The sequence below is a fragment of the Odocoileus virginianus genome, chromosome 13 (assembly GCF_023699985.2).
Source record: "Odocoileus virginianus isolate 20LAN1187 ecotype Illinois chromosome 13, Ovbor_1.2, whole genome shotgun sequence".
NCBI classification, from domain to species: Eukaryota; Metazoa; Chordata; class Mammalia; order Artiodactyla; family Cervidae; genus Odocoileus; species Odocoileus virginianus.
The window spans coordinates 2,085,448-2,105,030 of record NC_069686.1 but is presented as its reverse complement, the minus strand read 5'-3'; the positions used below and the strand labels follow the sequence as shown (position 1 = coordinate 2,105,030).

General features: G+C 36.5%; 1 protein-coding gene across 1 annotated transcript in view; it reads right to left on the bottom strand.

The window, feature by feature from the left end:
• The window catches only part of COL5A2 (collagen type V alpha 2 chain), a 152,607-nt gene that overhangs the window by 75,976 nt on the left and 57,048 nt on the right, over nucleotides 1–19,583 (bottom strand). The window contains exon 2 of the mRNA XM_020900310.2: nucleotides 558–782. Coding sequence (XP_020755969.1) covers nucleotides 558–782 — 225 coding nt within the window. The remainder of the gene's footprint in view (nucleotides 1–557; nucleotides 783–19,583) is intronic.

Below are 19,583 nucleotides of genomic sequence, written 5' to 3'. Positions count from 1 at the left end.
ACACTATTCTCCAAAAAAGAAGCTTTAAGAACCAATAATTTATATTATTGTTTTCTCCAGGAAACCCATTTTATTCTCTTGCTTTTCTCAGCCAATATTAAAAGCATTCTGCATTTATGAGCCTATGTAATAGAGGGTGCTGTGGCACTAAATTACATTAGAAATTATTACTCCATTACCAAGGGCAAAGTCGGCACAGGGAAGAGAACTGCGTTTTTAGATCTCCTCTTAGACATTAATGGACTTCATAGAAAACCAACAAATATCTTGGAGGCACCCAGCATGGATAGGGTAACAAAAGACCATCTTAAGTAGTACAAGGAATTCTCAAATTAGACATAGTCACTTAAATGCAGCCCCAAAAATTCCTTGTTTTTTAAGAATAAATAACTTTATTTTTATTACTGTTAAAGTGGGTGAGTGAAATTATTACACCAAAGACTACTGAATAGCAGCTTAATTATCCTCTTGGGTTGCTGAATTTCGAGAGCAAAAAACACTGTAACTATAAAGATAAATCACTGGACAAATTCTAAGTTGGCCTTATGCATTCTTACCAAAATTGGTATTGCCACCTCCAGTTGTATGTGGACAGACAGGACAGCATTCCCCGGGGGGAGTTACGGGGTCAGCACATTCGAGCACATCCTGGCACTGTATCTTGTCACAAAGAATGGCGCCATTGTCACAGACACAGATCTGGCAAGGGGCAGGTTTCCAAATGTCCCTGTTTAAGTACATCTGACCATTCTGGGTGCAGGCTATTTCTTCACCATATCCTTCTAGAATAAGAAGAAAAACAAAGAGGTTAGTATCTGAAATTTCAGAATCTGGGAAATATTTAGGAAGGTAAATCATCTTGTGGGTTCTAAAATCTCTAAGCTAAGTGGTAACCTCCTAAGGAGCCAAACACAAATGAGTTTACTCCATTAGTATTTAAAGACAAACATGTGATTCACAATTAAATTATCATGAAACTTATATTGTAGCATGATGGAGGCAGGGAAAGTGATCCAAAGTATACTAAATCAGAGAGCTTCCCAAAATCATTTTTGAAGATACAAATAATCAAACAACATAAGATCATGTTTGAGGGATAAAAGTAAACCATTTGAAGAGAGGGCAAAAAGAATAGTTCTAAAGAGAATACATAATTTCAGTGTTTGGTAAACCCTATGTGACTTTAAACTGACTTGAAACTTTCCATTAGTAAATCCCACAACAGAAGACAATGAGTATTCATGTATCATGAAGATAAACTTAAATTCATTTTAAACATTAAGATAAAAAAAGCTAATGGTTGACCCATTCATGAAGTGGATTTCCGCTAAACATCTGAAAAGCAGTCTCCTAAACTGTAGTGGAAATGCAAAGCTTATACAGCCAATGTGTTAATTGTCTTTGTATAAAAATTAACAAAGTCAGGACCAAGACAACATGGTAAACCATTACATAATATATGACAAATACTTTTCTATATTTAGATAAAAATTTAATGCAGATTTGGAAACATATATGCACTTCTATACACATAGCAATTCTATTATGCATTTACTATAAAATAAACATATACATCTTTAACATAGTGATTCTCGAGAAACAAAATTATAGTATTTTAAAACACAATGTGGATCATAAATCTTTGCTTAATTCCTTTCATTTCCAACTACTTAAATTCAAAGCTCCTTTTTAAAACCCAAAAGTCCTCCCAAAGGAATCAGTACAACTGGATCCCTTTGCCTGGCACAGCCTTTCCTTTCCTCAACTCCAACTCCAGTAGCTCACTATCACAGTTTGCTTAATTGCCACTGGTCCCCCACAACTCTTCTCTGACTAATCTCTAAAAGTAGACTTTCTTTATCTGATTGACATGCTTTGTAGAACACTTTAAAGAACTCATTCATCCATCCTTTCACTGATTCACTCATTTTGTATTATAAGCAAGCTAATTAAATATTTACTAAAATGGAACCATTAGGCAAAAATCACTGCTTTCATAAGGTTTATCACAATTAGTATTTATTTATTTATTTTTACTTGTCTATTTTCTTATTTCCACCAACAGGCAGTATGAAAGTGAGAACTAGTGTATCTTGTTCATTATGGTATTTCTAAAGTTTGACACCATACCTTGCATAGAATCAACATTCAACAAGTACTTGTTCAATGGATGGACATGAATGAATGAGTGAATCTAAATTATGGTTAACTAACAATTGTACCGCTACTTTACAAAAATAAAACTAAAAATTTTAAAATGCATTTGCAATAAGTTTATGAAATATAGTTACATTTAGTAACATTTATATATATCTTTCACAATAAATACAGTCAAATGCTAATATAGAACTACAGACGGAAATGATTTCAGTTTAAACAGACATTAGTCTAAATACCCATCTTCATAACTTCAGAAAGTTTTTCTTGGATAACATTCTTCTCATTGCTCTATGGAATACTTTGCCTCACATATTTAGTCTCTCATCACAGATATTTGGTAGATGGAAAATTGTTTTCAAAGCATGGCACCACATCCTGGCTTTTGCGCTATTCAGAAGGAAAGCACAAAATTTCTAATCTGTCTAATCTTCCCCAAATGATGTTTATCACATACTATGTAGCTCATCAATAAAATAATATTGGCTCTGTCTACCCAGTGTTACTATAGGCATGTTCAAGGAAGGAGAAAATAAATATCTAGCTTCAGCATGCTTTTCTGTGGAACTATTTTGAAAACATAAGAAAATAGTACCTCAAAAAAGCAGTGCTACTTTTAGATGAAAAGTCGCTTTGAAACAATGCAGTTCCAAGGTGACTGTTTCCATAAAACACAATTTCCATAGAAATAGATTCACACCCATAGTCCATTGAGCTATTCCATTAAGTACAAAAAAAACTTTTTGTTCATTAAGTTTTATGATTAAGACGGAAATATCGAATCACAAGGACTAAGCACCATTGGCTGAAAATGAGATACACCACAAGTTCAATTTGCTTGCTTCTCCCTTCCCACACCCTGGGAGGCAAAAGTGCTCACATGTATTTACAGAGGGTTAAGTGGGCGTGTGCCTAGTACTGCATATGCAAAATATTAAAAGCATTCTGCTCTCAAAAATATATACTATCATTGTGAAGTGGATCTCAATTTCACTGATGAAACAATTATAAATGGGGAAATAGAGAATATGGAAAACAACAAGAGGACATACAACGATGTTGTCAATTAAATATCATTAAAATGTGAGAGACTCTGCAGGGGTGGGTTATCCTGCTCGCTGTGTCTCCTTCAGGGTTGGGATAAAAAGACACACTCTCTCAGACTTGTGTTAACTCGTAGGTCAGTTTCTTTCTGAAAGCTTAAAACAGTTTTGACCTCACTCCAACGAACAAAGAAGTGGGCCACTATCTTACTTTAAATGACAATGTTAGAAGTTAGTTTTATACTCTGAGTCATCACTGGTCCGTTTCCCCCTGAGGATTTATAATTAAATTTAGGGTGATGTGGAAAGTTAGTTGGAATGCTTTTAAATGGCAGGGAGATGAAAACCCACATTCACTGCTAAACCCTGCCTCTCTCCCCCCACACAGAATCCATACACATCACAGACTGCACAAAAACTCAGTGAACTCTCATTGTTCGTGTCTGGATGAAAGACATGGACAAAGAAACACTGGGTGGAAAATACAGGGTGCCTTGCAATTCTCAAGTTTGTACATGGTAGTTGTGTACCTTATGATTAGGTTGTCTTTTCTGTTTTCTGCATAGATGTTTATTTAAATGAAAAGAAAAGTAAAATAGGAAGCAAAATTGCAGCCAATTTGCAGTGAAGTAGTCATGACATAATTATTTTATGAATGACAATATTATTAAAAATAACTAAGAATTTTTATATGACATTCTGAGAGGGTCAATACCATCCTCCTCCCGATTCCTCCATAGAAATCATAAAATTAATGCAAGCTGACATTAGCCTTTATTTAAGGCCCAGAAGTTTAAAAATCATTTCTTATAAAATCTGAAAAAGACCTCCAAAACCAAAGTACTTTGACACTTGTATTTTTTCTCCATTTATATTTCTTTAACTTTTCTATAATTGAGGAGGACTAATAGATACCTGATTGTATTGCCATTATTTTGTAATCTCTCATGGTGTTGTAACTTCCAGAAATTTTATCTTCCAAGATGCATGTTTCTTTCACTCTTACCAAATGTTTCAACAAACTGAACCAATCCATTGCAAAATCATTATCACAAACATCTTGGCACTGATCTCTTAAGAGAGCAGAGATACATTTTATCTGACCATGTTTTGCTTGAGAGTAACTCAGTTGTTCTGTGTTTCTCAAACATCCTCATAGATTTGTCTTCTCACAAAGTTTAGGTGCTTTGGAATTTGGTTGTAAGAATTCAGTTCTTAATCACTAGATGGCAGACCAAATCCACCATCTTATTATTATAAACAATTAAAAATGCATCCATCAAAATTGCTGTTTGACAACTATGGGCCACACTCTGTGTCTACATTTCTTTATACATACTTGTGCAAAAAAGTGTGAATAGAAATGGCCTTATTGAAACCTTTGGCTGTTCAGGAGAGATGTGATTCTATTTTTAATATTAAATTATTGGGCTTTACCTAAAAATGTTGAAAAATATACATAATAAACCTCCCTAAGCCTATGCTGGACATTCTGTAGACATTAACAAAAATTTCCTGAAAAAATAATATGCTCAGCTATCACAGAAATTTTAAATCTTTTATTCAGAGAAGTGTTTGTTCAGATCATTGTATCTCACTAGACTGTGGGCTCTTTGGGAGCCAGACATGTATTCATCTCGGTAATCTTCATACCCAATGTTACATAATCAGGATGTGTGTACTATGGACCTCTATTTTGAATGAAAGGGAAATGGGTCACTTGGTGGTTCTTGCTAAGTGTACCCCTGACATTTAGACTTCTGTGCAAACAGAAAGGAAGAAGTCTATGTCAGTCATAGCAGCTCATATTTTGGAAGAAAAAATAAAATAAGTTAATAGCAGTTCTTCAGCTTTCCTGGGCTTCCCTGGTGGCTGAAACAGTAAAGAACCTGCCTGAAAAGCAGGTGACCCGGGTTCAGTCCCTGGGTGGGGAGGATGCCCTGCAGAAGGGAATGGCAACCCACTCTAGTATTCTTGCCTGGAGAATTCCATGGACAGAGGAGCCTAATGTGCTACAGTCCATGGGATGGCAAAGAGTCAGACATGACCGAGTGACTAACACACAGCCTTCCTGGCCCACTTGGTCTAGGTCCCATTGGAGGTTATGAAAGTCTGGGCTAACATTATTTAAAGTTTCTCTAATTGCAAAAGTTTTTGCAGGGTTAGAATCATGGCTAGTCAGCTGGTGCCCTCCTGAAGTGGGCAGAGGATGCTTCACGGGACAGAGGATGCCGCAGAGCAGCCCCTCTGGTCCCAATGGACCAAATCACAGACGCTGCCTTTACCAATGGACAGCGGAGCCCAGCTGCTGGGTTCAGTTCTGGAGAACCTTCCAAGGAAATCCCTCCCTTCCTTCTGCTCCCAGGCACTGTTTATCATCACAAGGGAGAGACAGAGAGGTTAGAGTATTGAGTTCTTCCTTTAGACCCTTCTGACTCAACGCCAACAGTTCTGCACTGATCATCTCTCTTCCCTGTCTGATCCCTCACATTTAAAAAATTAGACTCATATGAGGCCACCAGAGATAGCTGAGAGGGACGTGTCACATACTTTAACAATACTTTTCCACCTCAGCCTCAAGTTCTGAGTGGGTGGATAGGTGAGTAAGAAGCAGACCTATGAAGTTTTGCATCTTTTGTTTCTTCAGTTCACTTATCAATTTTACTTTTCGGCAAACCATCTGAATTTAAATCTCTTTTTAGGATGATTAAACAAATTTTTACTTTCTTGTGTCCTTCTCTATTCTTTTTACAATTAAATAAAGTCACCTCTCAATCATTATTTAAGCTGAGTTGAATTTCTCTTCCACCAAGATAACATACTTAATATTCTAAAGCAACATAATAACAATTAATTATGAAAACTTATCTTGAAATTTGAGAAAGTAAAAAGAAGACAACTAATACATAGTATTTCACTGAAACATATAAGTACAGATAAAATGAGATTAGATAAACTGTACAAAGGCAGTTAGTTTCTTCAATACAATCATGAAAGCTTTCTGTCTCATGTCCAAGGGCTTTTCAGTTAACTAGTAAAGCTGCTGTTTTTCCTTTACTTAAAATGGAAAAAATACAAAGGAAACTTTTATATTGGGTACTGCTTTTAACTTTCCATGTATCATTGGGAAATCTAAATGACTGTGGCCAAAATGTGAAACTAAAACTGCACATAATGCACATGCAATGCTCATCTACGGTTTTGTCTGGAAAGCCAACTTTCAGTCTGGTAATCCATTTGACATAGTTTTTTCCTCCAAGCACAAGGCTCAATAATGAATAGCTGTAAAAACGCCACAAAGAGAACTGAACCTGCCTTACATTGAATACACTAGAAATGTTAGTAGTAATATCTCTAGCAAACTCTAGTCCTATTCTCAAATATTATATTAATCCTAAGTGAATAATGAAGTACAATCTGTGCCATGCAAAATGTGTCTGCCTGCCTAAATGAATGAAAGATTTTGAATTGTGTTGGATAAAGTCTGGGTACTTAATCTATCTCCAGCAATGACATTGCTTAAAATAAAGAAGAGAATCAAAAATCTGCCTAGCCATTTCTCTCTTCAAATGGGTACTATCATGAGTCTGATGTAGTCATGGAGATAAATATACCTCCATATACTCTGGTCGTGGAGTATCTAGAGGTAAGTAAATAGCAAATCCTGAGCAGTGTATAGTACCCACATTCCAGATTTCCTTCATTTCCTTTACTTTTAGCTCAAATGTCACTTTCTCCATGAAGCTACCCTGACCACCTTACAAAAAATTGAAAACTACCACACACAAAGCCATGTCTCCCTCTATCTAACAATCCCTGCTCCATTTTTTTTAATGTGGTATTTAGCACTTTTGAACCTACTATACTGTTGTATTTTTGTCTATTTTTTGCCTCCTTGTGATAGATTTATAGCTCTGTAAGGACAGATATCATTTATTCTGACTTGTCCATTGATATATCCTGATATATCCTGGTGTTTTAGAATAGTAGTCAGGATCATAGTATATGCTTATTAAATATCTGTTGAATTAATTTTTTAATTGAATCAAATATTCGTTATTTGTATTAGCCACTTTTGGTGGTAGAGTTGTCTTATAATTGTAGAGTTATTGTATGACTAAAAGGAGTTATTGTTATAAGAGAATATCTAGTATGGTATATTCAAATGAGTATAAAATTAAATATTATATATAATAAGACTTTTAGAATCAAGTCAACTCTGTATCTTATGATTTCTTTGCAGGTGCATTTTGTCTTCTTTTCTTACCTTTCTTCATGCAGAAGAATATTAAGGCCTCTAGAGAAACTCTAGACATCACGGTAGTCAGTTTATTCCTTCTAATTCTTTCTTTATTGGCTAATTCTTTATTCACTGCCCTCACTCTAACTAAATTGAACTTGCCCTTACAGTGAACTAAACATTCCACAGTTCTCAATGGTTCTTTGACCACATTCACTTTACTACCAATGATTCTAAAGTATTTTGAAGTGTCTAAAGTGAACCATAGAAGGAAAGTTATGACCAACCTAGATAGCATATTAAAAAGCAGAGACATTACTTTGCCAACAAAGGTCCGTCTGGTCGAGGCTATGGTTTTTCCAGTAGTCATGTATGGATATGAGAGTTGGACTGTGAAGAAAGCTGAGTGCCAAAAAATTGATGGTTTTGAACTGTGGTGTTGGAGAAGACTCTTGAGAGTCCCTTGGACTGCAAGGAGATCCAACCAGTCCATCCTAAAGGAGATCAGTCCTGGGTGTTCACTGGAAGGACTGATGATGAAGCTGAAACTCCAGTACTTTGACCACCTCATGCGAAGAGTTGACTCATTAGAAAAGACCCTGATCCTGGGAGGGACTGGGGGCAGGAGGAGAAGGGGACGACAGAGGATGAGATGGCTGGATGGCATCACTGACTCGATGGGCATGAGTTTGAGTAAACTCCGGGTGTTGGTGATGGACAGGGAGGCCTGGTGTGCTGCGATTCATGGGGTCGCAAAGAGTCGGACACGACTGAGCACCTGAATAGAACTGAACTGAAAATGAACCTAAGGGAGCTATCTCTTTGTGCCCTATTCCCTCTGGAGCTCACTTCCGGAGCTCATTTCTAGTGCTTTCATTCTTAAGACATAACTTCTATGTTTATCCACTTGAGTATATCTAGAGGCCTGAACAAATATCCATAATACCCACTTTTGTCCTGATCTACCCTTGGCTCAGATGGTAAAGAACCTGCCTGCAATGAAGAAGACCTGGGTTCGATACCCGAGGATCGAGGAAAGGGATGCAACCCACTCTAGTATTCTTGCCTGGAGAATTCCAGGGACAGAGGAGCCTGGCAGGCTACAGTCCATGGGGTCGCAAAGAGTTGTACATGACTGAGCGACTATCACCATCACCAAGACTTAATTTATGTCTATTTTGTAGCTATTAAAAGTTAGAAGTCAATTTCTCTGAAGAACAGGAATGATATGGATTTTACCCTTCTTTCTGGTATTCCCTTACCATCGTTTCAGAATATAAATCTATCTCTTTAATTTCATGTTCAGCTTACCTACTATAATGCACATTCATGACTGTATAGAAGTCCCCTTATTTAAGGGTCAAGCCTCGACACCAGTCTCAACAGAGGACAAATGCTCCAGGAATATTCAGGAACAGAAAGAGAAGTTGTGGCCTTTCCTGAGAAGTTTTCTTAATAACTTTCTAAATGTATAACAAAGTTATTCATTGTAAAATTTCTGTGCTTGTAGGGAGAACAGTAGACAAGAAAAGCAAAGATAGAAGGAGCAGGAGGAAGAGGAGGAGGAGAAAAAGGGAGAAGCAGAGGGCGAGGGAAGGAGGCTGAGAAGACCAACAAGCAAGACAACCATTTCTTCTCTGACAAACTTTTACTCCATAGAGAAGGAAGATCAATTTCAAATTTCTTTAGCAAAATACAGAACTAAACTAGTGATATTTCATTATCTTATGTTTGCATAAGAAAAAAAAATTTTTTTTTTAATGGAATCTAGGAATTTGACCTGTAAAGCCATGTGCTTCTGAGAAGTTATTATCCTAAATAACTAAATGTTAGTCTCTCAGTCATGTCCAACTCTTTGTGACCCCATGGACTGTAGCCCACCAGCCTCCTCTGTCCATGGAATTCTCCAGGCAAGAATACTTGAGTGGGTTGCCATTTCCTTCTCCAAATAAGTAAATGAGTGGAGACGAAATTAAAATACCCTCATGTAGAGAAAATGTGAACAGGGACAAGCTTTATTACAATTTCAAAAGCTTTAAACTGTTAATAATTATTAATAATCATTCAATACTATTCCTTTTAGTTTTAGACTACAATTTTTTAAATTTCTCTTAATCTCATATTTTAATTTCTTAAAATATGATGACTATAAAAAGTATATAGAGGAAAGAAACACATTTTATTTTCTTAAAACATCTGTTGAAAGATTTAGAGCTTTCAAAATAATTTTTATTATTTGTTCAATCCCAAATAGCTATGGAACACATTTTTGGGCTAATGTAATGGGTTAGCACATGTTGAGATCAGAGGACAAGAATGTAAAACATTTGCTAATGTGGAGGGTAAGACTTAGGTTGAACAGAAAAGATTAATTAGGCTGTTTGTTAAAGGAAAATGTGCCTCAGTTTCTCTACTGATTAAATTATAGAAAAAGATAAAATATTATCCTTCACTTTCAGGTGGGATGAAATATACTAAGATATGACAAATAAAGAAAGAATGAGTGCAATTGTCCCTTAGTTTGAACATTTAGAATTTCACATGCTAGTAAATTTACACTCAAAATCCTTCAAGCTAGGCTTCAGCAGTATGTGAACTGAGAACTTCCAAATGTACATGCTAGGTTTATAAAAGTCAGAGGAAACAAGATCAATCTGCCAACATTTGTTGAATCACAGAAAAAGCAAGGAAATTTCATAAAAACATCTACTTCTGCTTCATTTATGATACAACAGCCTTTGACTGCGTGGATCATAACAAACTATGGAAAACTCTTAAAGAGATGGGAATACTAGAGCACCATATCTGTCTCCTGAGAAACCTGTGTATGGGTCAAGAAGCAACAGTTAGAACATGGAACAACCGACTGGTTCAAAACTGTGAAAGGAGTACTACAAGGCTGTATATCATCACCCTGTTTGTTTAACTTCTATGCAGAGTACATCATGTGAAACGCTAGGCTGGATGAACTACAAGCTAGAGTCAAGATTTGCAGGAGAAATATAAACAAGCTCTGATATGCAGATGATGCCACTCTAATGGCAGAAAGCAAAGAGGAACTAAAGAGCCTCTTGATCAGGGTGAAAGAGAAGAGTGAAAAGCTGGTTTAAAACTCAACATTCAAAAAACTAAGATCATGGCATCTGGTCCTATCACTTCATGGCAAATGGACCGGGAAACAATGGAAACAGTGACAGACTTTATTTTCTCGGGCTCCAAAATCACTGCAGATGGTAACTGCAACCACATAAATTAAAAGGTACTTGCTCCTTGGAAAGAAAGCTATGCCCAACTTAACATATTAAAAAGCAGAGACATCACTTTGCCAACAAATGTCCATCTACTCAAGGCTATGGTTTTTCCTGTAGTCATGTATGGATGTGAGAGCTGAACCATAAAGAAGCCCGATCACTGAAGAACTGATACTTTCAAATTGTGGTGCTTTGGACAGCACCTTGGACAGCAAGAGTCCCTTGGACAGCAAGGAGATCAAACCAGTCAATCCTAAAGGAAATCATTCCTGAATATTCACTGGAAGGACTGATACTGACGCTGAAGCTCCAATACATCGGCCACTTGACGCGAAGAGGAAGATTTCATTGGAAAAGATCCTGATGCTGGGAAAGATTGAGGGCAGAAGGATGAGGCAACAGAGAATGAGATGGTTGGATCACAGATTCAGTGGACATGAATTTGAGCAAACTCCATGAGATAGTGAAGGACAGAGAAGCCTGGCACGCTGCAGCCCATGAGGTTGCATAGCGTCAGACAAGACTTAGCGATTGAACAACATCAATGATAAATAAATTTGCCATAAAAATCAAATTGTTGCTGAAAGTTAATCCAAATAAGTTAATCCAAAAATGAATGGAGGCATTTTTTAACCCATTTAGTCAATATATATTTATCTAGAAAGTTTTACTGAATACTTGTCTGGTACCACAACATAGTTTAAGTCGTAGGATGAGACATTTGGCATCCAGTTTCCTTGTCAAAAAAAAATCAAAATATATAGAAGCTGAAAAAGGTAATGAAACTTTCTTGTAGGAGAAAAAGTAAGTTTGCTCAAATTTATATTTCAATAATTCATTTTGGAAAATTTGCATACACATTGAAATTTTTATAAACTTAATTCTACTTTCTCATTAACCTATATGAGCCCCAGGGCTTTTTAAATTATTGTTTCTTATCCTGGAAATCTTCCTCTGTGTGTTGGAGAGACCTCTGCCTAATGCAATTTATTTCAATTAACTAGAATTCTCAGGAATAACAACCTGAGGGATTCCTAGGATCCCAAACAAAACAATCTTCAATCATTTGGTAGAAAAAGTTAAATTTATAAAAGCAGACTACAAGCAAGCTAGGAGTGAAAGGAATGCAGAATTCCAAAAGGCATTAATTTGAGAGTAGATTGATCATGTATTAGCTGTCCTTCAAAGTCCTATTTGGTAAGAGCATGTATTTCAAACTCTAGGACAGTCTAAATGCGTATCAGTGAGAGAGTGGAAAGCCACAATTCACACCATCCAATGAGCTCCCACAGTACATCTGCTCCTCTGTGCATTTTTCAGGTTTCCTTGGATGTTTTAGTCATCCAATAGCTTTGGCATTAAGATAGCTTTAAATTGTAAAGTAAACACACTGACTCTTGAAACAAACATCAGAATAGCATAATATATGCGTTTCAATAATAGAATTTATTTATTTAGCAAATATTTGTTATCTATCTGTTATTTTGCCAAACACTGGGAATACAGAGATAAGGTAACAAATTCCTCCCCATCCTCAAGAAGCTCACAGACTTGTTAGGGAACCACTCCAGCAATGGACTAGCAGGACATAGTTCTTGAAGTATAAAGCTAGATGCAAAGCCAGGTTGTTGTGGAGATATTTAAGAGGGGCACTTCATCTAGGCTAGAGGTCTGAGAAGTCAAAAGCGTTCTACAACGTCCTTATTTCCTTTCATTTAATAGTTTTAAGGTATTTTTAAAGGGCCAAAACTAATATCCAATATGGTTTCTTCCAAAAATTCACTTCCAAGCTGTATAATATTGTCACTCCTGGCTCACTTACTGGCGTGCAACTCCTTCTTTCTGCCAACTGGCTGGGATGGGTCTGAAGGAGCACGGGCACTTCCTCTCACTCATTTCTTCCTGTTTTCATTTCTTTGGCATCTATTCTCCTATCTGAGAGTCAAACAACAGCACTCTGGTTCCTAAACCTCCCGATGTCTTTAGGTGGGTGCCTAAGAGGGGAGCAGGGACGAGGCGCATCAGTGGATGGAGCCGACCATCCACTGCCCTGCATTTCCACCAGCAGTGCAGAAGCCAGGACAGTGGCACACAGCAACACAACAGCAACCAGCTGCCACCAATGACTAAGTCTGGCAACACTGTGATGAAATATAAATGCATTTTTCCAGGTCCAGTTCTACAGCCATTTGGAAATACAGCACAACTGAATTAAAACACCATTCCTCAAAATTAGATACAGAATTCTGGATTATGCTCCCTTGACACTTTAGGAAGTCAAAAATTGTTGAATAACATTTAGCTTGAAAGACAATGAGCTTCATCCATGGGTGCCAGTTTATGATTTAGAAAACAGTGAGAAATAAGATATTAAATATCTGCACTAGAAATTCACTTTTTATATTTTATACCCAGCAAATCCATTCAAATTCATCTTCATACATAAGTATGTATCAAGAGTCCATATTCAACCACATCCCAGAGAGTTACAAAAGTAAAAGACACATATCCTACTCCAGAAGAACTTTTAGTTGAGTAAATAAGAAGGAAGTTTATAAAATCATGCTTTTAACAAATATTTACTAAGGACTATCTAAACATAAATTATCTTCTATCCAATTATTTCTCCAATGACCACAATTAGTCAAGAAAGCTCATTGTATATTCTAGGTTTGAGAAGTGAAGGGTAAGAAATCTAAAAAGATGAGATCGAGATGAGCTGAAATTATCTGAGTAGGCTGAATATAAGTGGGGTCTAAAGTACGTCTTGAAAAATGCATACTCTTTGAGATGGTGGAGGTAAGGAAGGTTGCCTGGAATGGGAGAAGGAACCACCTAAAAGAGGCATGGAGAGGAGGGCAAACGTCATATTAGTAAGGAACATAAAAAAGAGAGGGTGTGAATTCTTGTGTGAGCAATGCTTTTTCCTCTAGGAAAGTTTTCTTGACTTAACCCTTTCCCATATGCTTCTCTGTGCTCTGATTTTATCTTATCCATACACCTAGCAAAATACCTGCAACAATCTGTCTATTGTTTGTTTACAAGTAAACACTACCAGGCTATACATTTCATGAGGGAGAACACATTTAGTTCCTCTCTGCATTGTGAAAGTAGAACAGTGTCTGACACATACAACATGTCCAACTCTTTGCGACCCTATGGCTGTAGCCCACCAGGTTCCTCTGTCCATGGGGGTTTTCCAGGCAAAGATACTGGAGTGGGTTGCCATCCCTCCTCCAGGGGATCTTCCCATCCAAGGGACTGAACCCAGGTCTCCCACATTGCAGGCAGATTCTCTACCAACTGAGCTATGAGGGAAGCCCCAGAATACTTGAGTGGGTAACCTGTCCCGTCTCCAGGGGATCTTCCCAACCCAGGAATTGAACTGGAGTCTCCTGCATTGCAGGAGGATTTTTTTCTACCAACTGAGCTACCAGGGAAGCCCAACAACATGTCCAGTAAATGCTTATTGAATAAATGAGTAAGTGAATAAACAGAAGAATGTATAAGTAGCTTTCAGGAATATTCATCTAACAACAGAATTGAAGATGAAAGCAAATGAGACTTTGCTCATTTGCTCAGTAGTTTAAAATATTATACTGTAGTTAGGAGAAATAGTCATTCTGGGAATAAGAGGAGTAAATCCATAGGACACAAGATAGAAAATATGTAGAGTGTGATTAACTATGGATGGGATAAGGTATTAGAAAAACTAGAAAATAACTTTCAAGGTTAATAATAACTTCAGGAAAGAATGGAGGAATTAACATCTGTTGGACACAGTTCTGGATTGAATGTGTCCACCCGGAAGGTATGTTGATCTTTATTGGAAATAAGTCCTTAGAAGATGTAATTAATTAAGTTGAGGATGAACTAGAATAGAGTTAGTCCTTAATCCAACATGACTGGTGTCCTCACAAAGAGAGGAGAAGACAGCACACAGAGAAACACAGACACATGTGATAGAAGCAGAGGGACTAAAGTGCGGCAGCTGCAAACCAGGGAAAATCCAAGATTGTAAGGCAACCACCAGATCCCAGGAAGAGGCAAACAAGGTTAATCTTCAGGTTTCTGAGAGATCATGGCCCTGCTGACACCTTGATTTGGGGCTAAAGCCTGCAGAACTGTGAGACGATACATTTCTGCTGTTTCAAGCCACTCGGCATGTTATACTTTGTTATGCAGCAGTCCTGGAAAAATAATACAGGTAACTACAGAAAAGGAGGATGGCCTTGACATTGAATGAAATGAAAGTATTGGATAGATACATAAATTTGATTGGATAAATTTATAAACCCTGTACAAGTCATATTGGGATGAATATAAAGGAATAACAATGAAGTATAAATATTAGTAGCTACTATTTATTCTGTTGTAAGAGTTATGTTAAATTCCTATGTATGTTTTATATTTAATCCTTAAACCACACTGGTAGAGGCCCATAGTCAATCAGGATTACAAAATTAGTGAGTAGCAGAACCAGTATTTGAGCAACTACATCCTCCTAACTACAACATTCTAAATTAGACTGCTACCTTAGAGAGTATATAAAAGAAAGACAATTTTGTGTATATAGGATTTAAACTTCACACTCTAACTGTAGATTTTGAATATTGAGAATAATAACCTGACAATCCATATGAAGGATGACGAGCAAGAGGAGCCTGGACTGACTTGAAAGAAAAAAGAAAAATTTTAAAGAGTAAAGCAGTCTTAGAGATAAGGAAAGAGAGAGGTTGTGTGTGTGTGTTTTTTTAATGAATTTGTTATTAAAGGGAAGCAAATGAAACATACTAAGAATATGAACTCCATGTTTTCTTTCTGTTCAGCTCCCAATTCTAAACAGTCAATATTTCATTTCCTGATGCTATGCCTGTCAGCTACCAAATGTTACCATTCTAATATCCTGTGAAATTTCCCCTAGCTTTCCTGAGGCTTCACAGGATATTGATGGGGAAAACTAGCTCCATGACACAAATAAGCTCTCAGACATTTTGATGAGCATGAGTAGTTAATGACTGCATACCAACTATTATTCAGTTCTTTTTCAGATTGGTTTATAGAGCACAGGAAATGAAAATTTCCCCCAGAAAACTCAGCTTACATTGCATAAATGTGATTTTCCTCATAGCAAACAATATACTTCATTCTATCTACTTTATTTAAACTAAAAAGGATGCTGAAAAAGCCACTGGGGGAAATTCAATATTAAAAAATGCAATTTAAAAGCAAACCATCAAACACCTGCTTCTTAAATTACATCGTATTCAGTTCATTTCCTTTCATTTTCCTGAAGTCTGAACTAGTCTTTAGAAAAGTTAACTATTTTCTTTTTTTAACATTTAATCTTCTCTTAAGAGCTTTGAAAATAGAAATTTCCTCAAAGAACCAATCTACAACTTCAAGTTTTTCCTGTTTAATAACTATAAGTTCAGTCACAATCTATTTAACTGGCAATCATGATTAGAAATAAAAGGAAATAATGGAATGGATGTGATTGGACATTTTGTTTTATGTTAAAGAAAAAAGGCAATGTGATCTAGTAAAAATTTTGTCCTGATCTATTTGCATCTTGATCTAACAGGAAATAATTGGGTTAACCTGGATATTCTTATGATATCAATGGGACAGCAGTGATTAAGATTTATTTAATGGAAATTTTTGGCTAAATATCAAATATAAAGACTGACGGGATTTATCATGAGCTCAGTCAAACTTTTCATGACTGGATCACATTATCAGATAAGACAATTAGATGAAAATGTGGGCTATATATAAAAACAAACAAATGAACAAAGAAACAAAAACCCTTACAGTATATCTCCACCAATGTAAATCTCCCGAAGTTAGAGATTCAACCACAGGAGAATCAGGTCATTCTCAGCATCTAAATTGCCAAACAGAATAGATTGAGAGGCATTATGTCATGCCTGTAAACATTTACAAATGACTACTCTTAGAGTTAGGAATTCTAAGGCAAAGGCAAAATCATTCTCCATATTCACACCAAACTGTACGTCCTGCATAGCATGATTTATGTATTCAACTCATCTCATAACTTCATCTCATAAAATTAAAGTCTTTGCATTTCATAGGCTCCCAAGTTTTGAGTCCTTAAACTGTCCCTTGAGTAGGTGAAGTTTATCCAGAACTTAAAGGAATATGAAATATGCAGAGATATATCTTCTCAGCCATGACTTTCTGCTATTTCATGCCAGCCCATGTATGACAGAATACAAACTCCATTATATAGAGCGTTCTGCAGATGTCAGAAATGTAAAAACGAATTCTTAAATGAGAACTAGATTATATTTAAAATTATTGGGGGTTAATTTAGCTCAACAAGATTCAGTTTGTCAATCTTAAGACTGAAACAATTTAAAATATCAGTAAAGGAAAAAAGCCAATGTGACAATAAAGTAGCAAAATGTATATTATCTAAAAGGCAATATATGTAGATTCTTTACATGGTGGTATTTATTGTGATAGAAAGAGACTATGGAAAATTTCCCTCAGTCACGACTATTAACACCAAGTTACTATTTTCTATTTTAAAATATTGTTAATATTAGGAATTATTTAATAATCAAAAAAGTGCTTCTCTTCCTTATATAAAATTGTATATCTTTCCATGTTGCCAAACAATGATGAATTTCAAGAAAAGTGATATAACACTTAGAGCACATCAAGTGAGACATTCTGCAGAATTTCCTAAAAGGAAAGAGGAAATGACCTCTTTGGCAGTTATACTGAAACATCAAAAAGTTCGAAAACTCAGGAGGAATAACTTATGTGTCTTGGTGAAATATGTAAATAAAATAATGTAAATCAAATCTTATTTCCCCTATGAAGTAGCGCTGTAATAAAAATACATTCCAAACCAACAACAGCAATGACAAAAATGATCATATTTAATTAAATGAAAGGTATACAACGAAATGTGCTACAGAGTCAAACAACTAATTAGAGTCTCCAAAGAAATATCCACAGAAACACTCCAAGGAAAGCTAAGTCCATGAGGAGAGGCAATATGGTCTTTATCCTGTCAACAAATATTGATTGAGCAGCTACTATATGCCATTTCTCTACCAGGTATTAGAGCTGAACAAAACAAAATATACCATCCTAATTCCAAATAGCTACAGCCCAGTGAGGAAGACAGGCAGTTAATCAAGCAATTAAAGTATGTAATGATAAGTACCTTGACAGAAAAAAATACAGAATGCTAAGGGCCTCCCAGTGGTTTACTGGTAAAAAATCTGGCTGCCCATGTAGGAGACGTGGGTTTGTTCCCTGGGTCAGGAAGATCCCCTGAAGGAAGAACTGGTGACCCACTCCAGTGCCCTTGCATGGAAAACTCCATGGACAGAGGAACCTGGCAGGCTACAATCCATGAGGGTTGCAAAGAGTTGGACGCGACTAAACACAGTACAGTTAATGCCACAATACTTGAGCTACCTGCCCACAGCAATATACCAGCATTTAATGTAATCACAGTTAATTATATGGCATTTGGACAAGAGGCTTTTAAAGTTGTCACAGTATATTTTGTGATTTCAGCCAATATGACCCATAACTTGCCACTTAAGCTTTTAAGAAGTAAGTGGTATTGAGTCTACAGGGTTGGGAGGCAAACCGTGGTGTCATCTTTCAGAGCCATTTAAAGCTTCAGGTTATTTTTATGTCCACAGTTTATGATTTTTCATTTCTTTCCTCAGTCAAAGATTTCACCCAAAATCATTCCTGTAAAAACTATATATTTTTGTGATTTTAAATGCTGTATATGCCTCAGATTTAATTTCAGCTTTTGCTTTAAGTTGATACAGTAGAATCTACTCAAAAGAATTTTTTTGAAATACCAGTTCCTAGAATCTACCTCTTATGATTCCAACTTTGTTTTGCAGCTGGAAATCTCTGTTTTTGTAAATACTTCTCTGTATTTTGATGCCAGATTTGGGATACTGCTGCCATCACAATGAGCTTCCCTGGTAGCTCAGTTGGTAAAGAATCCACCTGCAATGCAGGAGACCCCAGTTCAATTCCTGAGTCAGGAAGATCCCCTGGAGGAGGACATGGCAACCCACTCCAGTGTTATCGCCTGGAGAATCCCCATGGACAGAGGAGCCTGGCGGGCTACAGCCCAAGAAGTCACAAAGAGTCGGACATGACCTAGCGACGAAGCACAGCATGGCAGTGTCATCACAATAAGAACTTCCAATGATGTATTATGTTCTTTAAGTGGAAGAAACAATAGAAAAACTATTGCTGCTTAGTGTAATTCTGCCCATTTAGGACCTTTCCTTCCTTATGGACAAGTTACTAAAGAGTATATTTTCTGCCTCTTCATTATAACAACACAGATAAAAGCTAGATAGCATTCCCCTCCATAGAGGATTTACTATGAAGAATGACCACAAAGCTGAAATCTCACTCGGTAATCATCCTTTTAAGGTGTAAACACCTTGAAGTTTAAGTTGCTTTAATAATTATGACTCTGGTATTTCAGTAATAAATCTCACTAGAAGAGTGTCCAATTTTGATCAGTACAGTGAGACTCTGGTGTGAATGTAAGAATTTGCAAAGTTCCTTGAGAATCCAATTGGGTCTTTATGGTCCACTAGTGAGTTGTATCACTGGGCAGAATTCATATCAAAAGAAAAATCTCAAGGAAAATATTTCACAGGGAGAATTTAACAAGAAAAAATAACAACTAACTTATAGAAAACAGATGCTAGTGTTAGTAAAGCTGGAAGGCTGTCAGCTGTACCTTCACCTATTTTCTGTGCCTTTAAAAATTGGCATGGAAAGTCCCTTATGTTTTACCTAAAAGGGTACAGCCCGTAAAGAATTGTTAAAGAAATCTGAAAAATCCATATTTTGGATATGAAATAT